At 47.2% G+C, this 25,209-nt stretch overlaps 1 protein-coding gene across 2 annotated transcripts in view; it reads left to right on the top strand.

The window, feature by feature from the left end:
* The window catches only part of MORC2 (MORC family CW-type zinc finger 2), a 55,097-nt gene that overhangs the window by 7,253 nt on the left and 22,635 nt on the right, over nucleotides 1-25,209 (top strand). For both annotated transcript variants that reach the window (XM_027863846.1, XM_027863841.1), the window contains exons 2-5: nucleotides 4,825-4,878; nucleotides 11,799-11,833; nucleotides 21,531-21,599; nucleotides 23,262-23,352. In XM_027863846.1, coding sequence (XP_027719647.1) covers nucleotides 4,825-4,878; nucleotides 11,799-11,833; nucleotides 21,531-21,599; nucleotides 23,262-23,352 — 249 coding nt within the window. The remainder of the gene's footprint in view (nucleotides 1-4,824; nucleotides 4,879-11,798; nucleotides 11,834-21,530; nucleotides 21,600-23,261; nucleotides 23,353-25,209) is intronic.

Here is a 25,209-nt window from a genome sequence, read left to right as displayed (position 1 = left end):
CTAGCAGATTCTTTTTGGTGTTTTGTTCTAGTCTGAGGGCATTGGGCTTCCTTGAAATATTTCACTCTTTAGTGTTCCTAGAAGTCCTGGAGGAAGTCATCTGTAGTATTTGGAGAAGTAACTTGAGGCGGTCAGTGTGTCTGAGGCAGGTTTGCAGCCTCTGGAAGTTCTTACAAATGTTTCAGAAGCCAGTAAGGAAACTATTCTGAGAATAGCAAAGGGCATCAGGAGAGTCGTGGGGCCAAAGGTTGAGAGCTAACACAAAGTTTGTTTTTGTCTTTGTCTCAGATCTTGATCCTATTATATAGTTACTTTATCTTTTTGTGTTTCTCTCTGGTTTTCATAATGGAATACTACAGAATGCTTTTTAAAAATCCAGTGAAGTTTCCAGAGATGAACATTGTTATGATGGTACATAGAGGCAGTGGCCTTGCTACCCCCTTAGCTGGGACAAGTCCCTTCTCTCTGAGCCTCAATTTCCTTATCTGGAAAATGGAGCTAATGGACCCACTGCCTTTCAGGCAGATGATTGTGAAGAAAGTACTTGGTAAACCTGAACAAGCTACTTAAGAGCAGTTGATATAAAAGAGGAAAGGAAGGCCCAGAGTCTTTCTGAATTGGATTCCTCCTCCTGAACAGAATGTGCCCTGGTAAAAGAATTCCAGTGTCAAATGGAGCCAGAAGAATTTGTTGTCTCCTCTTTCTGTCACATGATCCTCTTTTTTCTTGGTGTTGCCTTGGACCAGACGAGCTCTCGTCCCTGATCTCCTGGGACCTCTTACTTGTCTCATCCAGAATGTACTTTGTTCATAACACAGATTGGGAAGAATCTGAGATGAACCAGGGGCCCCAGGAAGCCTTCTTGAATTGCACCATCTCCTTGGGGTACAGTGGTCCACCAGCCAGGATTTGACCCACTCAGAAAGGCTGACAGGCATACGTTGGGGAGAGAGGAAGTGCTCCCAAGTATTGTTACTTCATTCCCCACCTTCTCTTTGGGCCTATCCTGAAAACCATTCTACTTTGGTGGCCCTGCTAGAATCAGAGTTCCTCTGGTGTAGCCTTCAGAAATTCAGAGTCACCTTCATATTTGGAAGAGTCAGGAGAGGGTTTTAGTTGACATTGCTTTTTTTTTTCTTTTTTGAAGAAATAGTTTGATACCTTTTTGTTTCAATATCACTTTCATTTGCAAATATATCCTGGTCCATTGAGAGCTGTCCCTGGTAACAAAAAATGAGATGCACTCAGAAGAGTTCAGATTGAACTAGGCCTGGTGCTGACAGTATTCCAGTTTCTTCCATCTTTCTGAAGAAGGAAGGAAGGGAGGGATGCTTCCCCTACTCTTTTCTTTCATTAGAATTGCTGGGGCAGCTTGGTGGCACAGTGGATAGAGCACCGGCCCTGAAGTCAGGAGGACCTGAGCGCAAATCCAGCCTCAGACACATAACACTTACTAGCTATGTGACCCTGGGCAAGTCACTTAACCCCATTGCCTAGCCAAAAAAAAAAAAAGAATTGCTATGGTTTGGTTTTCGTCCGCATTTTTGTGTGCATTATTTCCTGCATCTCTTCATGTAAGTCTCCTCACGCCCCTCTGAATTCTTGGTACCAGTTTTCACAGCACAGAGATACTCCCTGACAATCTGGAGTCTACCTTTTCACCAGTCATAAATGTCTCCTTTCTTTTCAGTTCTTTGCTCCCATACAAAGTGCTACTCTGAATATTTTGGGGTCTGTGGGGCCTTTCTCTCTTTGACTAGGTTGCCTTTTGAAACCTCATTGTTTTTAATGTGCAGGTAATCAGGGATGCCAGGGTACTGTTTATCTTGACTTCAGGGATTCCTTGCTTTGTATCTCAGGGGACCTTTGATTTCATCAAAGAGAACTTGTTATCCAGAAAAGCTGAGCTGCTCATAGTTGATGAATTAGAAGTCAATTACACTTCATTATTTGGCTCATTAAAAATTAGGAGCTGAGTTTCATCAACAGTTTTTTTTGGGGGGGGGAAGAGTGAGCAGTAGATTCACATAGAGGTGACTCTCATTTCCCAGGGAGTCAGTGGCCCTCAGAGGAACTCATTTTTGGAGTAGAGGAGGACCTGGGTTCAGGTCCTAGTTGTGCTGGTACTACCTCTGTGACCATGCACAGGTCATTTTAGTTCTTTGTTTCCATCTTTAAAATCCTGGGGTGGATAATCTCTTGGGTATCTTCTAGTTCTAAATGCTGTGATCTAGGCCTAGGGTTCTTCACTTTTTTTGGAGTCATAGAACACATTAGAAATCTGAAGCCCAGGACCCATTCTCAGGGTCATGTTTGTTGCCTACATGTATAATTGAGGGATAATGACAAGTAAAACTAAAGATGTGACCTTTTTCCCCTCTAGATTATCATAGACACCCTGAAACCAATGCATGGATCCTTTGGGGTTCTGTGGCCCCAGGTTAAGAGTCTTATCTCAACAAAGCTTTGAGACTAGTGGCTATTATAGATTTCTTTGCCAAAGGGTAGATGAATACGAAGAATTTCTGTTTTATGTTAAACTTGACGTCAGCCCGGGAAACCTGAAAGAGGTAAGCAGTCAGCAGGCGGTGGGTTATTGGTTATAGGCAGAATCCATCCCGATGCATTATTGTAGGGCAGAGCAGCAGAAAATGGTCTTCTCTCCTCTCCAAATAATGTTTTGGTTGGCCTTTAGTTCTTTTGTCACTTGACAGGGTGTAGATGACCTTAGCTAAGTTCAGAGGACCTGGCTTTGAATCCAGGTTTCTCCACTCATCATTAAGTGACTTGACTTGTTAGTTCCCCTCAGCTCCGCAGGCTGTGACATGATGGAGCTGTACTCGATGACCTTCAGATCCCGTCCAGCTTGAGTTGGGCTTATCCAAAGTCTTCCTCAGCAAGGGGAGGTATTGACTTGAATTTGTTTGACCTGCTGAAATTGAGGAGTAAGTAGGGAAAGGAATTGGGATTTGAAGTAAATGCAAGGATTTGTTGGGTGGCATCAGAGAAAGGAGAATTAAGGAAGACTAGGCCTGCTCCTTGGGGCCAGTGGCACAATGATAACTAGTGGAAGGTGGCAGTGCTCAGCTCATTATTTTGCTTCTGTGTTCTGTGGGACCAAAGGAAAAGGCCAATCCTCCCACCACCCCCTCCAAAAAAATGGCCAACAGGAGCCATGCCCATGGTAACTGGGGGGAAAGTGGGGCAGTAGCTCCAACTTGTTCTTGATGAGTTCACATTGCTAGGCCTTGATGCAAAGCATCCTGCAATTGGCACTTACTGTAGTCCTGAAGACAGGCAGGGTCTGGATTTTCCCTCCCCTCCCCTCCCCTCCTCTCAAAGAGGAAGAGCCTGCAGACTGTAGAGGCCAGGGAGCTTGACTTCAATTTCTGGCAGTATTCTAGAATTTTTGTTGCTTTGTAGACAGTGAGAAAAGGAAGCAGTGACTCCAAAGAGGCAGAACCTGCCTTTATCAAAAATGTGATTGTTTTGGCAGGGAGACTGGTATATCAGGGAATGCTGAGTATGTGTAGTTTTGGCTAAATTTGTATTTGATAATCTCTTGCTCTTTGTGGATGAGAAGTGGGTTAAAAAAGAATCAGGTGGATTTGGAACTGGTTTGATGAAGGCAGATTCAAAGAATAATGATGAATGGTTTGATGTTGTCTTGGAAAGAGCGCTCTCTAGGCCTTTGGGATCCATCTTTGGCCCGGTGCTGCCTGACCTTTTTATCACTGGCCTCGATAAAGTGCTCCACACTTCTCCAATTTTCAGAGGGCTCTAAGCCAACAGGGATAGCTCCAAGTCAGGGGCCCAAAAGATCTTGAAAGACTGGAACCTTGAGCCAAATCAAACTAGATCACATTTCAGAGTCCTAAATTTGGGTTCAAGAAATCACCTTCGTAAGGATAAGATGGGGGAAAGGTGCCTAGACATTTTATTTTGAAAGACTAAAGTGACAGTTCGGTCTGAGCCAGCAGTGTGATGTGTCAGTGAAGGATGATAACGACACCTGAGAGGGCAGTCATACTGATGATGAGGGAAGTCATGGGGCCGCCATACTCTGTCCTGATTAGACTTCGGAGGCAGTTTAGAAAAGACAAGATTTAGGCTGGATGTCGGGAATCGTCTCTGTACCAGAGCTCTCCCAAAGTGGAGCTAGAGAGTTTTCTTACTCAGGAAGGAGTGACTTTGTTGTCACTAGAGGTCTTCAGAGTGACCAAATCAGGTGTGTTGTTGAGAAGATTCTTTGCAAGCATGGGTGTTATACTCGATGACTCCGAGTTCCCTCCCACCTGGGAGGGTCCATAATTCTGAACTGGGACTGCTGGGAACAACTTGTGCAGGTGGGAAGCTGTTAGCTAGAGCAGGAAGGGACCTTATTGATCCCCTCTTCTGACCCTCTCATTCTACAGATCAGGAGATGGACCCAAAGGGCTGGCATCATGTATACTGGTAGTAAGAGTCAGGGCCAACATTCTCTCTCAGGGCCTCTGTCCAGATCTGAGGCTCTTCCCACCGCAAAATAGTTTGAGGTAGAAATGTAAGTAAAAGTGAGCAGCCTCCCCTCATCATGTGTATTCCAGGGGTTGAGGTTCTATGATGCTGAGAAGCGCCAGTCAGCTCAGGTGGAGGGAGTTCAGTCAATTAGAAACATAAGAGATGTGTAAATTGGGGGAGAGAGCATGGCCTACCTCATGGCAGTCATTTGATGGGTGTGTTTCCATCATAAGTGGACCACAGCTGCCGCAGTAATGTAGCTTCTTTCAGTTTTCTAATGGTGCTCATTTTGATGGCTAACTGACTCTACCTTTGACCTTTCAGAACCACCCATGAGTTCCTGTTTGGAGCCCTTGCTGAGCTCGTGGACAATGCCAGGTTTGTATCCTTTGGGCTTATTTGTCCTCTTTGGATGGGAGGCTTTTTGTGTTGTGGTTTGTCTTTGTTAACTCACTGACCTTGCTCTCCACAGCAAGGTGAGTGGGAGTTCTATTTTTTATTTTACTGTGAAGGATAGTTACTTGTTCACTTAATAGAGTAAGACCACGCACTCATCTGTTGATTACAAGCCAAACATTTGTCCACCAGCATTAATGACTCCAGTGGAGGCGGGAGAGCTTAACCCAAGGGATAGGGTTAGAGTTGACAGTGGACATGCTTGTAAACAGCCCTTGTCTATATTTGCTAATGGTTTTCTCCTTGTAGCTGTAATAGAAAAATTTTCTTCAAGGAGTTGTGAAGGCTCTGAGGCTTTGACCAGAAATACCTTTTCCTTTTAATTTCCTTTTAATTCTTGTTGAAAACGTGTTCATATTGTATGAGTCCTTTTTCTGCCCTAGTAAGTAGAGTAGGCTAAGTACATGAATTTTTCTTTTAGAGTCTTGCAATGCCTCATTTTTAGGTATTCAGTTTGCATGGGCACTTGAGGGTTGAGCTGCAGACAAAATGTCACATTTGGTGTGGAGCATCTCCCCAGCTCTGCTTTTCTAGGCCCTATACCTAACTACCACAGTCCTCTCTTCCCATCCCCCATGATTCTGTTTGCTCAGTCTGCCCTCTGGTTGTCCAGTGCCCCAACTTTGGTTTGGAGTAGGGAAGACCTGGCTTAACAGCAGTTCTTGTGGAAAACATGTGGTTCTCAGTGGATCACTGCTGGTCAAATCAAATGCCTCTCCTGATAATGCCCTGGGGGAATCACATCCTGAGTTTTCTGGGGCTATTCTTTTCCAATTTCCAGAAAATATGTACATTTAATGAGTATCTGCCAAAGGAATGTCTGTTGTCAGGCTCTGGTCCCAATCGTCAGCTCCAGAAGTATTACATCTCCTCCTTCCTTATTTCCCCTGTGTTTCAACCACCTTCTTATTCCCTTTTTGAAATTTCGTGGTGGATGGAGGAGGTGTTGAGCAGGTGGACATTCTCTGGGGAGAGTGACTGTTCTCCTTCCTCCTTCCCTACCATTCTGTAAAATATCAAGAGACAGTTTGGTGTCCTCTTTTTTACATTAGCCTTGATTCTGACTTGAGGAAGTATTGTTTATGTTGACTCATGCTAAGCCTGGGCATTCCTTAGAAGGTATTTTCCCCCCTCCCCCCACTTCTTCATAGAGGAGAATCAAACAAACTTGGATTTCTTGTTGTCTCTCTTCCCACACTTCTTTTTTTTTATTTTTATTAATTTATTTTGATTTATCAACAATTACTTCATAAGCTTTTGAGTTTAAAATTTTTCTCCCCCTCCTTCCCTAAGACAGCATGCAATCTGATATAGGCTGTATATATACATTTCTATTAAACATACTTTCACATTAGTCATGTTGTAAGGAAGAATTAGAACCAATAGGAGGAACCACCAGAAAGAGGAAACAGACCATCCTTCTTAATCCTCTGTTACCTGGCTTCCAGCCCCAGCATACAAAGAATACAGCTTTCTCCACATTTGCTGTATTCTCCTAATTATTCAATCCCGAGTCCTCATCTTTCAGTGCTTTTGGCCTTGTTGACCACTCCCTCCTTTGGTTATTCTCTTTAGATTTTTATGTCACTCTTCTCTATTAGTTCTCTACCAGGATATCTGCCTAAATACTTCTCAGTCTCCTTTCCTGAGTTCTCTTCCATATTCTTCCCCCTAATGGTGACTATCCCGTAATGCTCTCTCTTTCTCTCCACCTTGGTGATCTCATCACCCACACATTGAACAATCACCTTTCGTCAGAAAACTCCTGTATCTGTGGATCCAACCCTGAGAGTTCTCTGAGCACCCACTTGGTCCCACTGCCTGTAGACATCTCCATCTGGATGTCTTTATGTAGAAGTCAGTCTCAAAACATGACTAACAGAAAGCCGCTTCATGCTGGCCATACTTCATCCTTTCTAGGGTTTTTAAGGGTGAACTTGGAAGGAAGGAAGGAAGTGAACGTATGAAAAAAAAAATCAAAGCTTTCCACGACAGACCTTCATCAGGGACAGTTGAGCCACTGTCTTGGGTCTCAGTATTATGGCGTCCTGAATGAGAAGTCATGAACAAAGATGAGAGAGCAGCTGGACTGGAATAGAGGACATGACAGGAATTGGGGGTGCTTGGGGACCAGCTCTCAAGACAACCGAAGGAGATATAACTTGTGGACCTGATTGCTGCAATAAGGCAGTTAAAAAACAACATCAAGGGGCAGCTAGATGGCACAGTGGATAGAGCACCGGCCCTGGAGTCAGGAGGACCTGAGTTCAAATCCAGCTTCAGACACATAACACTTAGTAGCTGTGTGACCTTGGGCAAGTCCTTTAACCTCATTGCCTAGCCCCAAAAAAACAAACCATCAATCAACCCATAAGGGTTTTCACTGCAAAATTCTCAAGGATAATCTCAGATTGTCCTGAAGATGCATCTAGGGCCTTCTTTTGAGTGGTTATTTTTTGTTTCTATACTTTAATCATTTCTCAGCCATCTCATCCTCATAAGGGAAAATAAAGTCAACTAAGTGAAACTAGTTGACCCAGCCAGTGACCACTGACCGCATCTGTCCCTCACCTCCATTGAAGGAAGGAGACAGGTTTCATCATCTGTCCAAGCTCAGCCAGTTTCATTATCAAAATCGATCTTCATGAAGGTATGAGAAGGAGCAGGAGGCTTATGCAAGCTGTATTCTATGGCACACCTCATCTTCACAGTCATGCGATTGACCATATGTGAAGAGATGCTATGATTCCATTGTGTTCGTTGTTTTTACTGCAAAAAAAAAAAAAAAAAAAGATTCCGTAGATCAAAGGTCCTTTTGGGACGCAGACTCCTTTAGCAGCCTGGCCAAGGCCATGGACATCTCAGAATCATGTCTTAAAGTGCATAAAACACATAAAATTTTAAAAGGAAACCGATGATATTGAAAAATAGTTATCAAAAGACAAAAAAGCTTCATAACCTGCAGGTTACGAACTTGCACAGTGGAACAAAATCTAGACAATAAAGCTTTCTTCCATCAAGATGTCTCCCGTGTATATGTCAGTCATAGAAGATTTTCTGAAAGATGTAGAAGAAATGACTTTGTATTGTTCCCATCAAATGAATTATAAAAGCAGAGGTGTTGGCCACTGTTATGAAGGATGATCTGGTCATAGTCCACATGGAAGAGATTTACAGGTAAACGTGTTGGTTGCATCAATTCAGTTTCAGCTTGGTAAACATTTATTAAGCACCTAATGTATGCCAGGCACTGCTTAGCACCAATAAGGGAAAAAAAAAAAAAGACTGAAGACAGCACATGAAAGGAAGCTGAAAGGCAGGGTGGGAGGAGTCACTGAGGACACCTACAACATGGCCCTTGGAGTGGAAACCATGCACAGCTGCTGGTGGAAAATGGAGAGTTCCTTCTATAAAATAGGAAGGCTTTGGGAGGTGATTACGGCTCCACCCTCCAGCCCTCCAGTCAGAAGGGAGTTGAGAACTAATAAGTATTGAAAACGAGTCCATTGGGGTGGTGATGAGATCAGGCCTTAGAATATTACAGAACCTTCTCAGTGAGATGCACACGCCACTCCAAAGACTTCCACCTAAGTATCTACAACCAAATGGATAAAGAGTGTTTATTGGACAGATGCTGCAGATAGACAAAGAACTAGGTTTAGATATGAGTAGGAGGCAGCAAGGTGGTGCAGTGGATAGAGCACTGGGTCTGGAGTCAGGAAGATCTGAGTTCAAATTTGGCCTCAGACACTTACTAGCTGTGTGACTCTGGGCAAGTCACTTCACCCTGTTTGCCTCAGTTTCCTCATCTGTAAAATGAGCTGGAGAAGGAAACAGCAAAACCGTTCTAGTATCTTTGCCCAGAACAACCCCAGCTAGGGCCATGAAGAGTTGGATAGGACTGAACAGCAAAAGGACTCCTGCTCTGACAGTGGTTCAGTGCTCTTAATGACCCCAAACAGCAGCGTTCCAGTGTTGACAGCATATGGCTAGGCAGTTGTCTGCCCACAGTCTCCAAAGAGTTCGAGTTGAAGAGTGATGGAGAGGTACCTAGTGGGCGTGAGAAGGTGGTAACCAATGAAGAATCACCCAGCAGAAGCAGCAAAGTATCCCACAAAAGAGGTGACCAGGAAAAGGAGGTGGGCTGGCTTGGCAGGGAGAGGAAGAATCCATGAAAGGCAGCCCTTGTGCTCCATTGGGATCCATGCCATGACAGGAAGGCTGGTGAGAGTGGAATATTGATGGGAGGATGTGGCTGGCATCTCACAAGGACTGACTTCCTGTTCTGTATTTGTGCCTGGCTTGCAGTAGGTGCTTATTAAGCGGTTATTGACCGACTGACTCCTCACTATCTCTCACTCCCCATACCCAGTCTGTTGTCTGAGCCTGTCGGCTTTGCCTTTGTAACATCTCTCACAGATACTCCTTTCTCTGTTCTGATACTGCCCTCACCCTGGTAGAAGCCCTCGTTTCCTCACACCTGGACTGTTTCTGTTGCCAGCTGGTGATTCGGCCTGCCTCAAGTCTCTCCCCATTCCAGTCCGTCCTCTATTCAGCCACTCAAGTGATTGTCCTAAAGCTAAGGTACTCCATCCCTGTCCCTGTCCCTCCAGGATCGAGCGTAAAATCTTGTTGACATTCAAAGCCCTTCATAATCTAGCACTCCCCCCTTCTAATCTTCTTAGACCTTATAGCCCTTCACCTTCCCTCCACGTACTCTTTGTCCAGCAACACTGGCCTTTAGGTTATTCCTGAGAAAACGACATTTATCTCTCACCTGTAGGGATTTTCACTGACTGTCCCCTGTGCCTGAAATACTCTCCCTCCCCATTGCTTCCTGTCTTTCCTGGCTTCCTGCAAGTCCCAGCTGACATCCTACCTTGTCCAGGAAGCCTTTCCCGACCCCTGCCTTCGGTTGAGTGGTTCCTAGATATGCTGTCTGTGACTGGTGGGTTCACAGTTATTTTATGCCTGACCTGTGGTAGAGCCTTCTGAGCTTGTATTGGTCTGATCAGCCACAGTTGGATACACGGTACTGTGGCTCTGACGTGGAGATGTTATGTTGATTCTCTTCAAGTGGGAAGGGCAGGAGCTGTCTTTTACCTTTCTTTGTCCCCAGTGCCCAGCACCATGCCTGGCACATAGTAGGTGCTCAATAAGTGTTTATTGACTTGACTAGATGGTACCTAAGGTCTCTTCCAGCCACAGTCCTATGATAATGAGCATTTAAAGGACCTTGCAGAATTAGCCCTGCCTCCCGTCCCATAAAAGAATCCTCTCTGTAGTGTTCCCAGCATGTGGTTATCTAGCCTGGGCCTAAACAGCTCCAGGCAGAAGGGGCTTAGCACCTCACAAAGCCCATTCTCTGAGAGGATGGTTCTGCCTGTTTAGGCAGGACTTAAACTGACTTCTCCAAAGCAGGAACCAGTCAGACTGTGCCTCGGGGTGACTTTTGGTGTGCCCCCCCCCCCAAGAGGCTCAGCCTCTTTCCTCAGAACAGCTCTCCAGGTATTTGAACATAGTGATCAGGTTGCTCTGAAGGCTTTTCTTAAGGGAAACATCCACTCTTCCTCACAGGATGTGGCTTTCAGGTTCCGCTGCCTCCGGCAGTCTTCTGACCCAGCCCCAAGCTGAAGACAGTGGGTCTGAGCCCTGCAGAGGCAGCAGCCCTGAAGCTTGCCTCTCCGCACATTTCTGTTGATGTCCTCTAGGATGGAAGCTGTGTCACACGGTTGACTTTGGTCTGTTTAAAAAACCAAACCAAACTGCAGTGGTTCCCCTTCCCCCACATACAGATTGCTCTGTAGGCAAGTTTTCTCCATCTTGGATTCCTGAAGTTGATTTTTTTAAAAACCCAGATGACTTAATGAGCCATTTGTTTCTCTGCCCATCTGTATAATGAAGGCGTTGGAGGTTAATGACCGACCTGTCTGGTCCTCTCGGCTCTAAATGGGATTGTATCCTACAGAGCGAGAGCCGGTTTGATCCAGGCCCTCTCTGGGTGGTTGGCCTGGTGACTGAATTCTGTGACTCGAGCTCAGCTTAAATGAGAGACGTCTGCTTTTCAGGATCAGGGGAAAATGAGATGAACTCTTGTGATGGCGCTGATTGCCAGGCACTCTCCACGTGACCTGCTTTTCCATTAAACCTTGGCAACAGAGTTCTCCACTAAGTCACAGGAAAGCATGATAGACTGGGGAGGAAAAGCATGGAGTACCTGGATTTGATTTCCATCCCTGCTGCTGCCTGCCTTGGTGCCAGTTGCTTCCTCCTGGGCCCTTCCAGATCTGACTTTGTGTCCTCTGGTTTTCTGGCCAGGATCTTGATGACAAACCACATGGGACTGACTGCTCATACGTCATGCTTTCTAATTTACAAAAATACAAGTGAATGTCCAAGAGGCTCATAGAGGAATCATTTTGTGACACTTAAAGCTTTTCTTCATCATCCTGCAAATGTTCCCACCGTGAAGCGATTTGCCAGGTGTCCCGGGGCCCCATTTTGTCCCATTGTCTCATCCCACACCTTCAGAGGTATGAAGGCAAGGCCTTCTGCTGACTGGAGCCGTCAGGTGCAAGATCTTGGCACCATGTATGTTTGCAGTCTTTGTAACTGTCCCCCACCAGAGTCAGGGTCAGCAAACATTTATGAAGCGCCTGCTCTGGAAATGCTCAGAGGAGGTGTGAGTTGTAGAGTTGCTGAATGCTGAGTCCAGGAGATCCTGAAGGCCAGGTGGTCAGCCGCTGGGAAGTGGTAGAGCAGATGAAAAGCTAGGCTGAGGGGAGCTTGCTTCGTAGTCCTGCTTTACATGCTGATTGTCTCTCTCTTTCTCTCTTTTTTAGAGATGCTGATGCCACCAGAATAGATATTTATGCAGGTAAGCCAGACGTTTAGTCTTCCAGGGCCCATTTCTTCTTATGCAGTTATTGCTGAGCCTAAAAAAGGAGAGGGTGGGAAAAGGAACAGTTAGCTTGAATTCATGTTGTCTTGGAGTGCCTGGGGCCTGGGTTCCAATGGAGGACTGCTAGTTACTCTGTGTGACTGTGGGCGAGTCACTTAACATCCCCAGACCCCCGTTGTTCCATCTGTCACACAAGGGCATTGAACCAGATGACCTTTATGGAAAATTGTGTCCTCCAAGGTGAGGTCTAAATGGCAGTAAGTCAGCCTCAGAGATTAAATAATACATTAAGCACCACAGAGCAAGATGAGGGGTCCAAAGATCATGCAGATAGTCATAGGAGATCAAGAGAAATTCAAGAGATTGAGGCAGAAGGTCCACCAGCCAGGTAGCCAGCCAGTCCACAAGCAGGGAAGTGAAGTGCCCAGGCTGAGCAGGGACGTGACGGGAGAAGCAGGAACATGGACAAGAAAGGCCTCTCCAGGCTCCACTTGTCCTTGTGCTCCTTTGCTCTGGTAAGAACCAAGTCATCCTGCTCTAGAGGCCTTCAGAGGATGATGGCCAGATGCTTGGCTCCCTGGGTCCTCAGCATCTGCGAGCATGGGGAAACAGATCATTGACTGGCAAAGACTTGCCTCTGCCCTGGCAGGGAGGAAATAGCTCACTTGGCGTAGGATTTTCGGCTCCATGGTGTCTCAACTCATCTTTGTATGTAATTGGCTCTGTCCATTTGCAGTGATGTTGTGTTTCCTCCGACTGGGTGTAGAGATGAAGGATCTCAATGTCATCATTTATTCCTTTGCATTCTGCTTGTTGCTTGAATGTTTGGATGGGTACCTTTCCATCTTTATCATTTGAGTAATGAAAAGTTGGAAAGGGAGCAGAGAAAGGCAGCTTTGAGGTGTTGTGCGGCCTGGGTCATTTGTTTTTCCCTGAAGAACTGTTCCTGTGGGAGAGGCAGTGTGGTTTAATGAAAGGTGCAAGACTCAGATACTGACTCTGATACTAGCTGTGTGATCCTGGCCAAGTCATTTCTTTGGGCCTCAGTTTCCTCATCTGTAAAATGAGGATAATGGCATCTATCCAGCGGAGTCCTTTTCAGGATCAAGTAGGACAGTGCACTAAAAGTGTTTTATGTAACCTGATATAAATGGCAGATATTCTGAGAGGTCTGAAGTAATTTTGAACAGAATTAATGAGATTTTTTTTCTATCATTTTTCTTTTTTTTTTATTAATTTCTTTTGATTTATCAACGATCACTTCCATATGCTTTTGAGTTTAAAATTTTTCTCCCCTTTCCTTCCCCACCACCCTCCCCAAGACGGCGCACAATCTGATATAAGCTATACATGCCTGTTAAACGTATTTTCACATTAGTGACGTTGAAGTAAAAATTAGAACCAATAGGAAGAACCTCCAGAAAGAGGAAACAAAACTCAGTAGAAGAGAAAAAAAAATAGCAATTCAGCTTCCATAGTTCTTTCTCTGGATGTGGATAGCATTTTCCATCATGAGGCCTTTGGAGATGTCTTAGATCCTTGTATTGCTGGGAAGGGTTAAGTTTATCAATATTAGTCATCGTACAATGTGGCTGTTATTGTGTACAGTGTTCTCTCGGCAGAATTAATGAGATATTGCGAACTGAAGATTTTATGTTGACTTACAAAGTGATCTCCCTGATAATCTTTTGGGGATTAGGCTCATTCTGCAAATAGAAACTTCCTTGTGACAAGTACCACACAAATAGTCACTTGTGTGTCTCGTTATCTTTCTTTCATGGTGATGAACCTCCTCAAGTGGAGCTTAGTTTCCCCTTTCCCTGCCTGCAATGAAGGAAATGTGCACTGCATTTGGGCAGCTGCCCCGGGTTTGACTCCTGAAAACCTAAACTAGCTCTGGCTCCATGGTGAAAAGAGCCCAGTTTTGTTTTTGTCCCAGAAGAAGCCAGGAAAAAAGAGGTTGTTGGGCGCATCACCGCTTGAAAGGTGATGCCGAGGCCCAGTTGTCCACCGGTGAGTAGCAGGTCACCATGTTCATCGTGAAAGAAGGAGCCCTAGAATCCAGAACTTTCATTGGGAAGGCCCTGGGAGAGATGACCGTTATTCCAGGCCCCTTCATCTTTATAGAGCCCCCATCCCTGTACTTATTACCTGTCTGATCTCCAGTCACTTGGCAAGTCACTTTACCAACTCCCTTTGCCTCTAAGGTCTCAGCTCCAAATCCGTGATCCTGTGATCTTCATCCATTAACTTAAGTGTTAAAAGGAATGAACCCAGTAACCCTGATTCTCTTTTTTTAAAATTACTAAAACATTAAAAAAATTGAGATCCAGATTCTCTCCCCACCCCTCCCCCATGCACTGAGAAAGAGCCAGTACGATCCTGATGCTATCTTGCATAAACCCAGAAAACTGCTTCCTCCACTCCCCCAAAAATAAAGCTCGAGCTACGTGGGGGCTGATTTCCTCTCTGTTGAGAGGCAGAAGTGGCAGGGTTGGCTTCACCCTGTGCCCAGAGGGGAGAAACATCACCTGATGGAGCCCTGGATATTGTCTCTCGGCAGTGTGCTCCAGGCGGACAGACAAAGGGAGCCGTCCTGGTGCTAACAGCGCAGCTTACACACCCACCTCTGCCGGAGAGGGGAAGAGGGGGCCTCTTTTTAAGAGCGTGGCAGGATCCTGCAAATCAGGGCAGTAGATACTTGGTGACTTTCATACGAAAGTGGGCAGAAGGGAGGGGATGGCCCAGGCTGTCAGAGAAATGGGAAAAGACCCGAGGCCTGTCCGTTGCTCAGAATCCTCACACCTAATGATCCTGAAGACCATGTTACTGTTGCCTTTTTTCTAAATTCTTTTTTATTAAGAATGTAACCATCATCAACAGACACAAATGTGTCTGTACTCAACAAAGAACGAGTCTTGGATAAGAGTTTATACAGTTTGTTTATTTTAATGTATGTAGATACACATATGTATGTATACACACGCAAACACATATAATGAAGGAGTAAAAAAATCATTCTACCTGGTGTCTCCTCTGGAATTCTACTTTAATCATTAGACTGGTAAAGATGACCAGAGGGAAATGGTGATTTTTGGAGAGGTAGTAGTAGAACGGGCCCACTTCTAGAAAGCAATATGGAATCGTATACAAAAGTCACTCAAATGTGCATACCCTTTGACCCCATGATACTATTACTAGGCATGTATCCCAGGGAAATAAAGGGCAGAGAGAGGACCCATATGTTCAAGACTGTTTATAATAGCAGATAACTGCAAACAGAATCGGGACCCATCCAGTGGGAAATGTACAAATCAGCTGAGGTCTATGAATGCCCCCATATCCAGAGTGTTCTCTCTCTTCCCCTTCTGGGCTTCTTTCAAGACTCAGCTCAAATCTCACTTCCTGAGGAATCCTTAGCCATCTGCATTTTTCTCTCCATACGTGGTTTTCTTTGTGGAAGCTCACTCCAGCCCGGGAATCATCCCCTGGAAGTCTGCTCTGCCCTTCCGTCCTTCCTCTCTGATGGATGGCTCCTCCCAGGATCTCCATCTAAGGAGGGTCCTCAGGCCAGCCCTGACTTCTGCCCGCACCTGGCAGCTGCTGTTTCCACTTGCCCCACCCATTTTCTTTTTATGTGTTATCTCCTCAAAGGAATGGGAGTTCTTTGACTTTCTTTCTGCTTTTATTTGCATTCCTAGCACTTAGCACAGTGCCTAGAACATAGCAGGAGCCTAATATAGCCCCATCCACTTGGTGTGCCTTCCCCCTGAGATTACCTCCCAATAACACTACCTATAGCTTGTGTGTACATAGTTATTGGTACATTGTCCCTCCCGTTAAAATGGAAGCTCCTTGAGGGCAGGGACCATGATTTTGCCTTTGTATCCTAGGGCCTAGCACTGTACCTGGTACATAGTAAGTGCTTAATAAATGCTTATTAATTGATATAAATGTAATGGAATATTATTGTGTCATAATAAAAAAAACAACTGTGACAGATTCAGAGAAACGTAGGAAAACTTCAGGCCAAAGAGTATAAACATCTTGTGTTTGTCTGGAGGTCTTCACGTAGAACCTCTCTTGGGGAGGTTGTTGAGCTTCCTGTTCACCAGGTAGAAGGGCAGGTGGGCGGGACCACCTGCCCTATGAAGTGCCTTCCGTCTCTGAGTCTGGGATACCAAAGTCAGAGCCTTTCACCTGTGCCACATTGCCAGCCTTGATAGGATCTGGATAGAGATGTGGAGTTAAGCAATTCAATTCAGTAAACATTTATGAAGCACATACTGTATGCCAAACAAGCATTGTACTAAGTGCTGGAGATACAAAGAGTCAAAAAACAGTCCCTGCCCTCAAGGGGCTCGCAATCTGATGGGGGAAGACACTATACAGAAGGAAGGGAAAAGGGACCAGGGAATCCCCAGGGCAGGGACATTGATATTCATGATGTTTCATGGCATCAAAAAACAAGCAGAGGAAAATGGAGACTTGTACATACTGAGGCAAACAAGCAGAGTCAGAACCATTTACACCGTGTTAGCGTGAAGAAAAAGAACGCTGACGGAACTGAACTCGATTGGGAGATGCAGCGGGCAGTGACAGCATTGGAAGACTAAGGAGGAAGCAGCTGCTGCCGCGTGGCCTGCATGGGGTGTTGAGAACAAGGCATGAGCCATCATCGGCCTTCTAGGAAGATTATTGGTTCTTGTGTTACACAGCCTTCAAGAATTCCTTCTTTCAGTGCTAGACACGCAGAACGGTGAATAACACTGCAACAAAAAAAGGAAATTGACTATTTTAATGGATGGAACGTGACCAAGTTGCCAGTGCAAAAAGTTGCATTAGAATTGGTCATCTTTGTGCATTGACTAGTTAGAACAAAGGTCATAATGTCAATTTAGAAGAAGAGCTCTGGATGAGAAGGCAGTGTGAATAATCTCATTGAAATTTCCATTCAAATGTGCTGTTGATGCTGAAAATTGGAAAATAGAAAAGGGCAGAGATACTGGCCTTATTAATGACAAAAGAGCCCAGAAGCTGACAGCACAACCATGAAGGCAATGTTGGTTTATTGCAAACTCGTTGGTTGTGAGACACTGGGTTAGATTCCAAGAAGTATTGCTTTATAAAACTGCCAAAAGCCGTGGAAGCAGAAACAAGGGAAGAGAAATGTTGATGTGAGACCCTGCTGAGTCCCCCCACCCCAAGATCAGAGTGTTTCGTAGGTGAAGCTGGAAAGAGGACAACGCAGGGACAGAAAATGGAACAGATGTTGTTGGGGGATGGGCCCTCTCAGGCCTTGAAGAGAGAACCCCATAGAGAAGAAAGTGGGAATTGCAGCTGGGCCAGACCATGGATACACAGAGGTCATCAGTCTGGGAGGCAGTACCATTATGAGGGTGTGGAAGAGTCTCTTTACAAGGTGGCTCAGTTGGGGAAGGAGACGAGAGATTGGAAGAAATCTCAGAGTCCTACCCAAAAGGCCACTGACAGTATATGGGTCACTACAACCTCCGTGCTTTTCTTTTCTTTATGAAATCAGGGTGAGAATGATCTCAACAGCATTTTGAGGATATCCTTGATGAAAATGTAAGGGAACAGGCAGGCCCTTAACTAACACTTCTCAGCAACTATGAAGTTTTATTTTTACAGTTGACCAAAACGTGCAGAAAATGTAACAACCCTACTGTACGTGATTGTTGATGACCAAAATGAAAATTAAATTTTAAAAGGTACTTGCTGTGATGGCACCTCATAGGGCTCCACCGAGTAGTCTGAGAGCATATATCGGGACATGCTTCCTTGATGAATGGAAGTGCTGTCAACTGTTCCATTTTCAATGATTAATCTTAACTGAGGAATAATACAAAGATGTCTGCTAACCAAAGGGGTTCACCATTGTCATGGAGGCTGCCTTGTGCCAGGTCCAAGAGGAAGAGCTGAGGTCCAAGAGGAGGACCTGAGTTCAAATCCAGCCTCAGACACTTGACACATGCTAGCTGTGTGACCCTTGGCAAGTCACTTAACCTTGATTGCCTCACCCAAAAAAAAAACCAACCCAATCAGGAGAGTCCTTTCACATGCTTCTGTTTGTGGGTGACAGTGGACAGTTAGATCAAGGCCCTCAGCAACTCCTCACTGAGGTCCAGAATTACTCAAAAGTAGTTGGTCTAACAGTCCATAGGAGAAAAATTAAATGTGTAAAAAACATCTCTAGTTCAGAGTGACAAGCAGCTGAATGGCCAGAGTGGGTTGGATTGTGCTTAGGGAATCGTGCAGTGCTTTTAGTGATCCTTCACTTTTCACCCCAAATGTTGTCCTGGCAATGCTAGAGGACCACAAATGGATAAATGCAGCAGTTGTAGTGGAGAGCGGACTGGTGCTGGAGAGACTCAGAGTGGGAAAGCGGGCTGCACCACTTCACCAACAATGACCAGGACTTGGGAAGCAACAGGAAAGATGCCATTAAGGGAATTAATGTCCAGAAGAGGAGGTAGGCTGGTCCTGTGACAAGAGTGGAAGATTACAGATGAGACCCTCCTGTTCCGTGGACACTTAGAAGACTTTAAAGACCCAGAGGAAGGCCTTTGTGGGCATGGTGGGGGGAGCTTCCTCAGAAGAGCGTTGAAAAGAATGGCACAGGGTTCTAGGATCTAGGCCAGTGAAGTGACGACGAGGTCCCTCGGGACCTGAATGTTGAAGCATACAGAGCCAAAGTCTGATTCTGTTGTGTTCATTTTATATGCCCACTTTCCTAGTCCGATCTCTTAGGCCTATAGCACACTGCCCTCCTACCTGTCTGCCTAGGAGTTATCTCCATGGGCTAGCTTTCTTTCTACCCTTTTTGTTTCCCACGTGGGGATCACCTGGACCCAGAGAAGCCATTGAGGCTTTCGTTTATAGATGAATGGGCCCAGCCTTGATCTGGAACCACACTGGTATCCCAGCCCTACCAACAATCGGATCATTTAATGCAATCATCAACCATTTATTAAGTGCTTTATTATGTACCTAACACTGTTGCTAAGCAGTCTCTGCCCTCAGGAGCTTGTAGCCTAATGACACACACACATATAAATAGGTGTCCATACCCAGGTGGTATTTAAGCTGATTGTCAAAGGAAGCCAGGGATTGATTCTAAGAGGTGGAGGTGAGGAGGCATGGGACACAGCCAGTGCAAAAGCATAGAGACTAGAGATGAGCATTGTCAGAAAGGAATAGCAGATAGGACCTTATGGCCGAGCTGTTCAGTGTGTGAGGGCAAGAGTGTATAAAAAGCCTGGAAAGACAGGATGGGGCCGGGTTCTGCAGAGCTCCAGATGCCAGAGCAGTTTGATCCCAGGGTAGGTGAGTGCCTGCCCAGCCAGATGATAGAAGGGAGTTGAACATGACCAGGACCTGTCCTCGGGGAACTTGCTGCCTTGGTAAAGGGCTTGAAGTAGGCAGAGTCCCACCCAGTTATGGCACAGATTAGGCCAAGGCTGGGGTAGGGGTGATTTCCAATGTCGAGGAGCAGCTGGCACTAACCAGTGCCTCAGAGAGAAAGCCAGGTGCAACTTGTCCCGTGCTCCGGAAGCTCCAACTGCCGCTTTGGCCTGGCCGATACCTCAGAATGTTTGAAAAGGATTTAAATTTAAAATATAGGATTACAAAGTAAGTTAATTATATTGAAATAAGAGTCATCCCAAAAATAAAAAAATCCCCAAACCTTAGGTTAAGCACTGTTCTAGTTCAGTCCCCTTATATGGAGGAAGAAACTGAGGCCCAGAGACCATCTTTCTGTATGAATGAATAAAAAAGCATTTATCAACACTTAATATGTGCCAGAGAAGGGGAAGGAATAGATATTTATTAAACACCTTCTGTGAGCCAGACACTGTGCTCAGCACTTTACAAATATGGTCTTATTTGATCCACGCAACCACCATGTTGGGTAGGTGCTATTATTATTATCCACATTTTCCAGTTGAGGAAACTGAGGCAGATGCATTTAAGTGGCTTACCTAAAGTCACACGGCTCGGAAGTGACTGAGGCTGGATTGCACTCAGTTCTTCCTTCCTTAAGGTCTGATACTCTTATCTAGGGCAGAACGCAGCTGCCTCCAGGGAAGTCCACATACTAAAGTGTGGCATCTCCTGCCCTCAGAGATTTTTTTTCTAAATTTCTTTTCTAAATGCTGTACACTTGTTGGCCAGAAAGCCCATTTTGATCTGGGAAGTCCGTTAACAAGCCCTCTGAAGTAAGGTTAATTTGGTTACCATTTGGGATAGGCCCCATCCCCCCAAGTGCTTCTCTTCCTTGTAGAAAGGCTGCCCCCAGGACCCTACAGTGTCCCATCTGCCCTCCAGACCCCTGGCCCCACCACTATGGCCAGTGCCCAAGTTGCGCCCCAGCCCCTAGCCAGGCAGGGAGGTAGGCAGCCCTGGCTCTCCCCAGTGTCACTGTTGGAGAGATGCAACAAAGCTGGTGACCTCTGAACTCTCTAGCTCTAATCGATGACCCTGTGACCCACTTTGGGCCTTCAGGTATTTTTCTTTTTTCAATAGTTTGTTGCTTTGAAGGAAATTTGGGGCATTTTCTGCCCCGCTTCCTCTGTATTGCATCTGATTTGGATTTCTCCTGGGCTCTCATCACTCCTCCCCTTCCCACAACCTTCCCAAAGCTGTTCTTGGACTCCTGGGCTCTATTAATGGCATCATTAGGGAGCAGGGATATGATTTCTAGTCTGTCTTGGATTAGGTTTCAAATAATTTTACTAGGCTAAACATTTAATTGAAGGCTTGCAGTAGGCCAGTGAGACCTTGAGGTGTGGCTATGGAGTGCTACGGATGAGCAGCCCAGTGCTCCCTGAGGGGCCGAGGAATAGAACAGGAGATCCCCCAGTCTTGGATGGCAACCTCGAGGAAGAGCAGGACATGTCCTGAATTCCAGGTGCTCCCTGCCCCAGTGAGTGTTTCTGCGTGGGATGTGGCGGACAGGGAGTTGAGGTGCAGAGTTCTAGGTGGAGGCCCACACGTGTTTGCACATACAATTGGGTTCTGGTACGTCCTGATGGATAGCTGAGGGGGTGTCCCTTGTCCGGGGCATGGCCAGCCCGGAGGTAGCAGCCAACGTTTGAACTGACCAGATCATAGGGAGGTGGAAACCCCCTCATAGCAGGAACAGCTGGAAGAAACACTACATGTTTAGTCTGGAAAATGGAAGGCGTGCCTGAGGCAGAGGATGGTTGGCTAGGATGGTCCCCTCTGGTGGGTTCGCTGGCTCAGTGCAATCTTCTGAGCTGCCCGTTGCCTCCTTTGCTGTGTGGGGAGATGTGGGAGGTGGCACTGTGGTCCCGCTGGTGCAGGCCCAGTGTGGGGCAGCTGGCCTAGGAAAGGAGTAGAGGGGGCTGGGAGGTGAGAGTTGGACCGCTGTGGGTGTCTGTGACACCAGGGTCAGGGTCAGTGTCCTGTGCTCTGTGACCAGGTCTTGATGGGGTCTGCGTTGAGATGCTTATGGCACCTTTAAATGCCACTGAGACATTGTCCAGACTGAAAAGGGTTGGGAGATCACTTGGTGAGGGTTTCAGCTTCAGGGCTGTCATGGGCCTCTGAACTCTTGGGACCGGCAGGCTGCTTTCTTGCCTCATGCTGCTGCCCACTGACCGCTGACTGTCCTGACGCTTCTTCACAGAGCACCAGGAGAACCTCCAGGGAGGCTTCATGCTCTGCTTTCTGGATGACGGTGCGGGAATGGATCCAAGTAAGTGACTGGGGGGAGGTGGGAATGGGGGTGACCCCCCCAAAGCACAGCTCACAAGGAAGTTGAGGCCCCCTGCGGGGGCAGAGCAGCAGTCACCCAGCCTTAGCTTCTAAAGTGGGCTCCCTTCTCTGAATCATGGTTTGCTCTGCATAAACTGGGACACCCAGAATTACAGAGGAAGCCAAATGTCAGTGAAAATGAGGGCACATTTTTTTCCTGTCCAAGCTCTTGGCCCCAGATTAAGAGCCTCTGTTGTAAAGAGTCACCAGGTCCTGTCTGGACAGAAGCTGGGGTCTCCAGAGGTCGTCCTCAGCACAGTGTTGGTAGAATTCTCCCATTTGGCACGCCGAGGCTGGGCCTTCACTGACCTTGGGCACAGAAGCTGATTACTGTGAGGGGGCGCTGGTGGGGGAGGACCTCGCCACCTGGACAGCATTGGCTGTTCAATGATAAATCCACGCTATTGGTGCTGTGGAAGGGAGCCCCGAAACATGGGAGGCGGTTTTGTTTGCTGCTCTGTTATGGTCAGTCTGCACACAAACACCGGGAAGTGTGACGTGTGGCTTCACATCCCGTCCTTCTACGAGGAAGCCAGTCCAAAGCAAGCCAACACTGAATGGGAGCCAGGGGATGAGTAGCCCGATTCCATCCTGCCCCAGCTCTCTGTGTGACTCGGGGCCCATCCCTTGACCGTTCTGAGCCGGGGCATCTCCTTCTGTATCTGTAGCACTTTGTGGCTTACAAAGTGCCCTCCTTATGGTGGCCCTGTGAGAGAAGGGAGTGTGACTGTCTGTCTTACAGATGGGGAAATTGAGGTGCAGAGCCAAGAGTATCATGCCCTGGGTCACACATGTGCAGAGTGTTGGAGATGGAGTTTGAAAATGAGCTTTTTGTGACTCCGTCTGTGGAAAGCTTTAAAATTCCCTGGTCCTGTGTCGAGATGTGTCTCAGACTGAGGTTTATCAAGAGTAGTTGGGGAATATTGGAGTTGGCCAGCCCAGACCTGGACCCCCTCGCTGATATCTCCCACGAGTGCTGATATGTGATCTTCCGTCAGCGAGGAGGGCCCATCTTCTCCTGGGCAGCCCATCCCCCATTCCTCCCATTTGCTTCTTTATGGTCCCCCCTCCCCTCCATGACCCCTAGTCCTGCCTGTTGGGGGGAAGCCTCACATACACAAGGTTGTTAAAGCCTTGCTGAGGTCACGACCCCCAAGGCCTCTCTGGGCCAGACATCCCGATCTTTGACTGTTTCTTGGGTGCCATGAACTCGAGACCTTTGACTGTTTGATCGCCCTTCTTTGGATCCTTTGCAGCTTATCAGTGAATGCCCCAGCTAACCTTGGGCCCAGAAGGGAGCCCAGGCTCCCAGCCTGATCCAGAGGTGACCTTTACTCTCCCAGTGCACCTCTGTTACCCGGCTGCCTCCTGAGCCTGCAGCCCATGAAAATCCCCAGATTATTTCACACGTCTTCCTGACCCTGGCTCCTCCCCACACCTGGCGCCCAGAAGTTAGTTTGTGGAACTCAACTGGAAGACTTGATGTTTATCCCTGTGGGATTTCCTCGTCTTGCTTGAGCCTGTCCAGGTGCTTTGGGAGTGCGATGCTGGCGGTCGGGGCGCCAGGGCTCTCTTCTCACTCTTTTGATGTCTCGTGTTTCAGGTGATGCCGCCAGCGTCATCCAGTTTGGGAAGTCAGCCAAGCGGGCCCCCGAATCCACACAGATTGGGCAGTATGGCAACGGCTTAAAATCGTAAGTATTGGAGCAGCCCCAGCTCCGAGACCTCGAAATGCTGCTGGTTTCCATGTGAGACCGGCGGTGTCCTGTCTCCTCCCCACTCAGCCTCCACTAAAGTCACTAAATTCCACACTTCATTATTGATTCCTCTTGACCGTCTTTGGAGTGGGACCCAATTCAGACAGGCCCAGATGTCTTTATTTGGAAGCCAGCTAGGGTCCTGTGCAGTTCTTGAGAGAGAGAAAGTTGTTGAAGTGTGTTTGTTTAAAACCAGTGGTTGGGGGTGAAGGGCTGTGTCTGCTCCCCAGGTGAATCATGGCCCTAGTTGGGTAGTTGTCCATTTTCCTCCTGAAGAATACCTCGTTATTAGCACTGGGGGAGAATCACCCCCTTGGCCAAGCACTTGGAATGCCTGCTTGTGGCATGGGGGCCGGCAGGGTCCTTGGTGGTTCTGCTGAAGGATTATAGGCTCTAGGCAGGACAGTCCTGCCGGCCTTGAGAGACAGGAGTCCAGTGCTGGCAGGGCCCCAGTCAGATGACCAGCCTCTCCAGGTACTGCCTGCAGAGAGGCTCACCTCGAGGCTGAGTGCGGGGGAAGGGTTTTGCCCACAGGAGTTCACAAGGCCCAGCAGGCCCAGGATCTGCTGGATTGGGGAAAGAAAGGGCCACGGGGACGAGAGGTAACAGAATGATGCTTGACGTGCTGATGTGGGGCTCATAGTAATAGGACACTCCCCGTAGACAGGCAGAGGTGGCTGCCAGCAACCCCTGGGCTTGCTGACCCCAAGAGACACGTGCCCTCGTCCCTGCTGCCAGGCTTCCCTTCTCGGCTACAAGCTCCAGTTTGTTGGGGGTTTAGGATGTGCTGTTCTGGCTCAGTGCAGCCTCAGGAGGGCGACTTCTATTTCTGAAATGCACATACCTTTGGGTAGAATCAGATGATTTAGGGGAGCCAGAGTCAATGCAGATGGAAACCTGAGTCAGGCTGCCACAAAACAGAGATGGAATGTTTTTGTTTTGGAGAAGGAGCTGTGCTTGGTGGCGCTGGGTGAGCCAAGTGCCCACTCAGGCTGGATGTAGGGAGTGGACCCAAAGAAATAGAAGCTGCGGAAGTCGCGGAAGTCACGATGGTCTTGCCCACCAGAGCTTATCATCTTCCCAGACCATTGAGGTGCTCCAAGGAGGAGGACAGGGTGACGATGTAGACTGAGCACCTCTGTCCTTTCTGTCCTTACTGATGGGGCAGAAATCAGGGAAGGCTTTCCAGAGGAGGTGCTGTCGGAGCTGGCACCCCTCCTGCAATGGTGGAAGGACATCTCGTGGAATATTTGGATCGCTGTGTGTTGGGGAGAGAGTGATCAGGGTGGTGGGGTAGCTTGTGCATTGGTAAGCCAGTGGTGGTTCGTTTTGGACACCACGTTTTAGGAAGAGGGGGCCAAGCTGGACAGTGGAGATGGTGCTGTCCTAGGGTTTATTCAGGGGGAGAGATGCTGCAGGGGTGAGGGTGTGAGAGTGATTGGAAGGACCAGCACCACGAGGCAGGACAAGGAGCAGGTGTCAAGCAGGGCCCATCCCTGTGTCCCCACTCTAATGAGCAGTGGGAGTGGCAGCATGGGGAGTGCCTGGGACCCTGGCTAGCAGATAGGAAGAAGTGGGTTCCCATCCTGCCTCCACTGCTTAGAAGCTGTGTGACCCTGGGCAAGTCACTCCCCCCACATCTATGTGAGAGGGGTTGAACTGGGTACCTGGTAAGGTCTGCTGGACCTCCAAATCCACGCTCTGACAAATAACTGTCCAAAATGAATCCAGGGTAAGCTTTTGGAAGGGTGGGAGATTAAGGCAAGAAGCTTCCTGGAGAAAATGTTGTTCACA

Source organism: Vombatus ursinus, unplaced genomic scaffold (assembly GCF_900497805.2).
Source record: "Vombatus ursinus unplaced genomic scaffold, bare-nosed wombat genome assembly UNPS02001287.1, whole genome shotgun sequence".
Classification (NCBI taxonomy): Eukaryota; Metazoa; Chordata; class Mammalia; order Diprotodontia; family Vombatidae; genus Vombatus; species Vombatus ursinus.
This window is presented reverse-complemented; position numbering and strand designations above follow the sequence as displayed.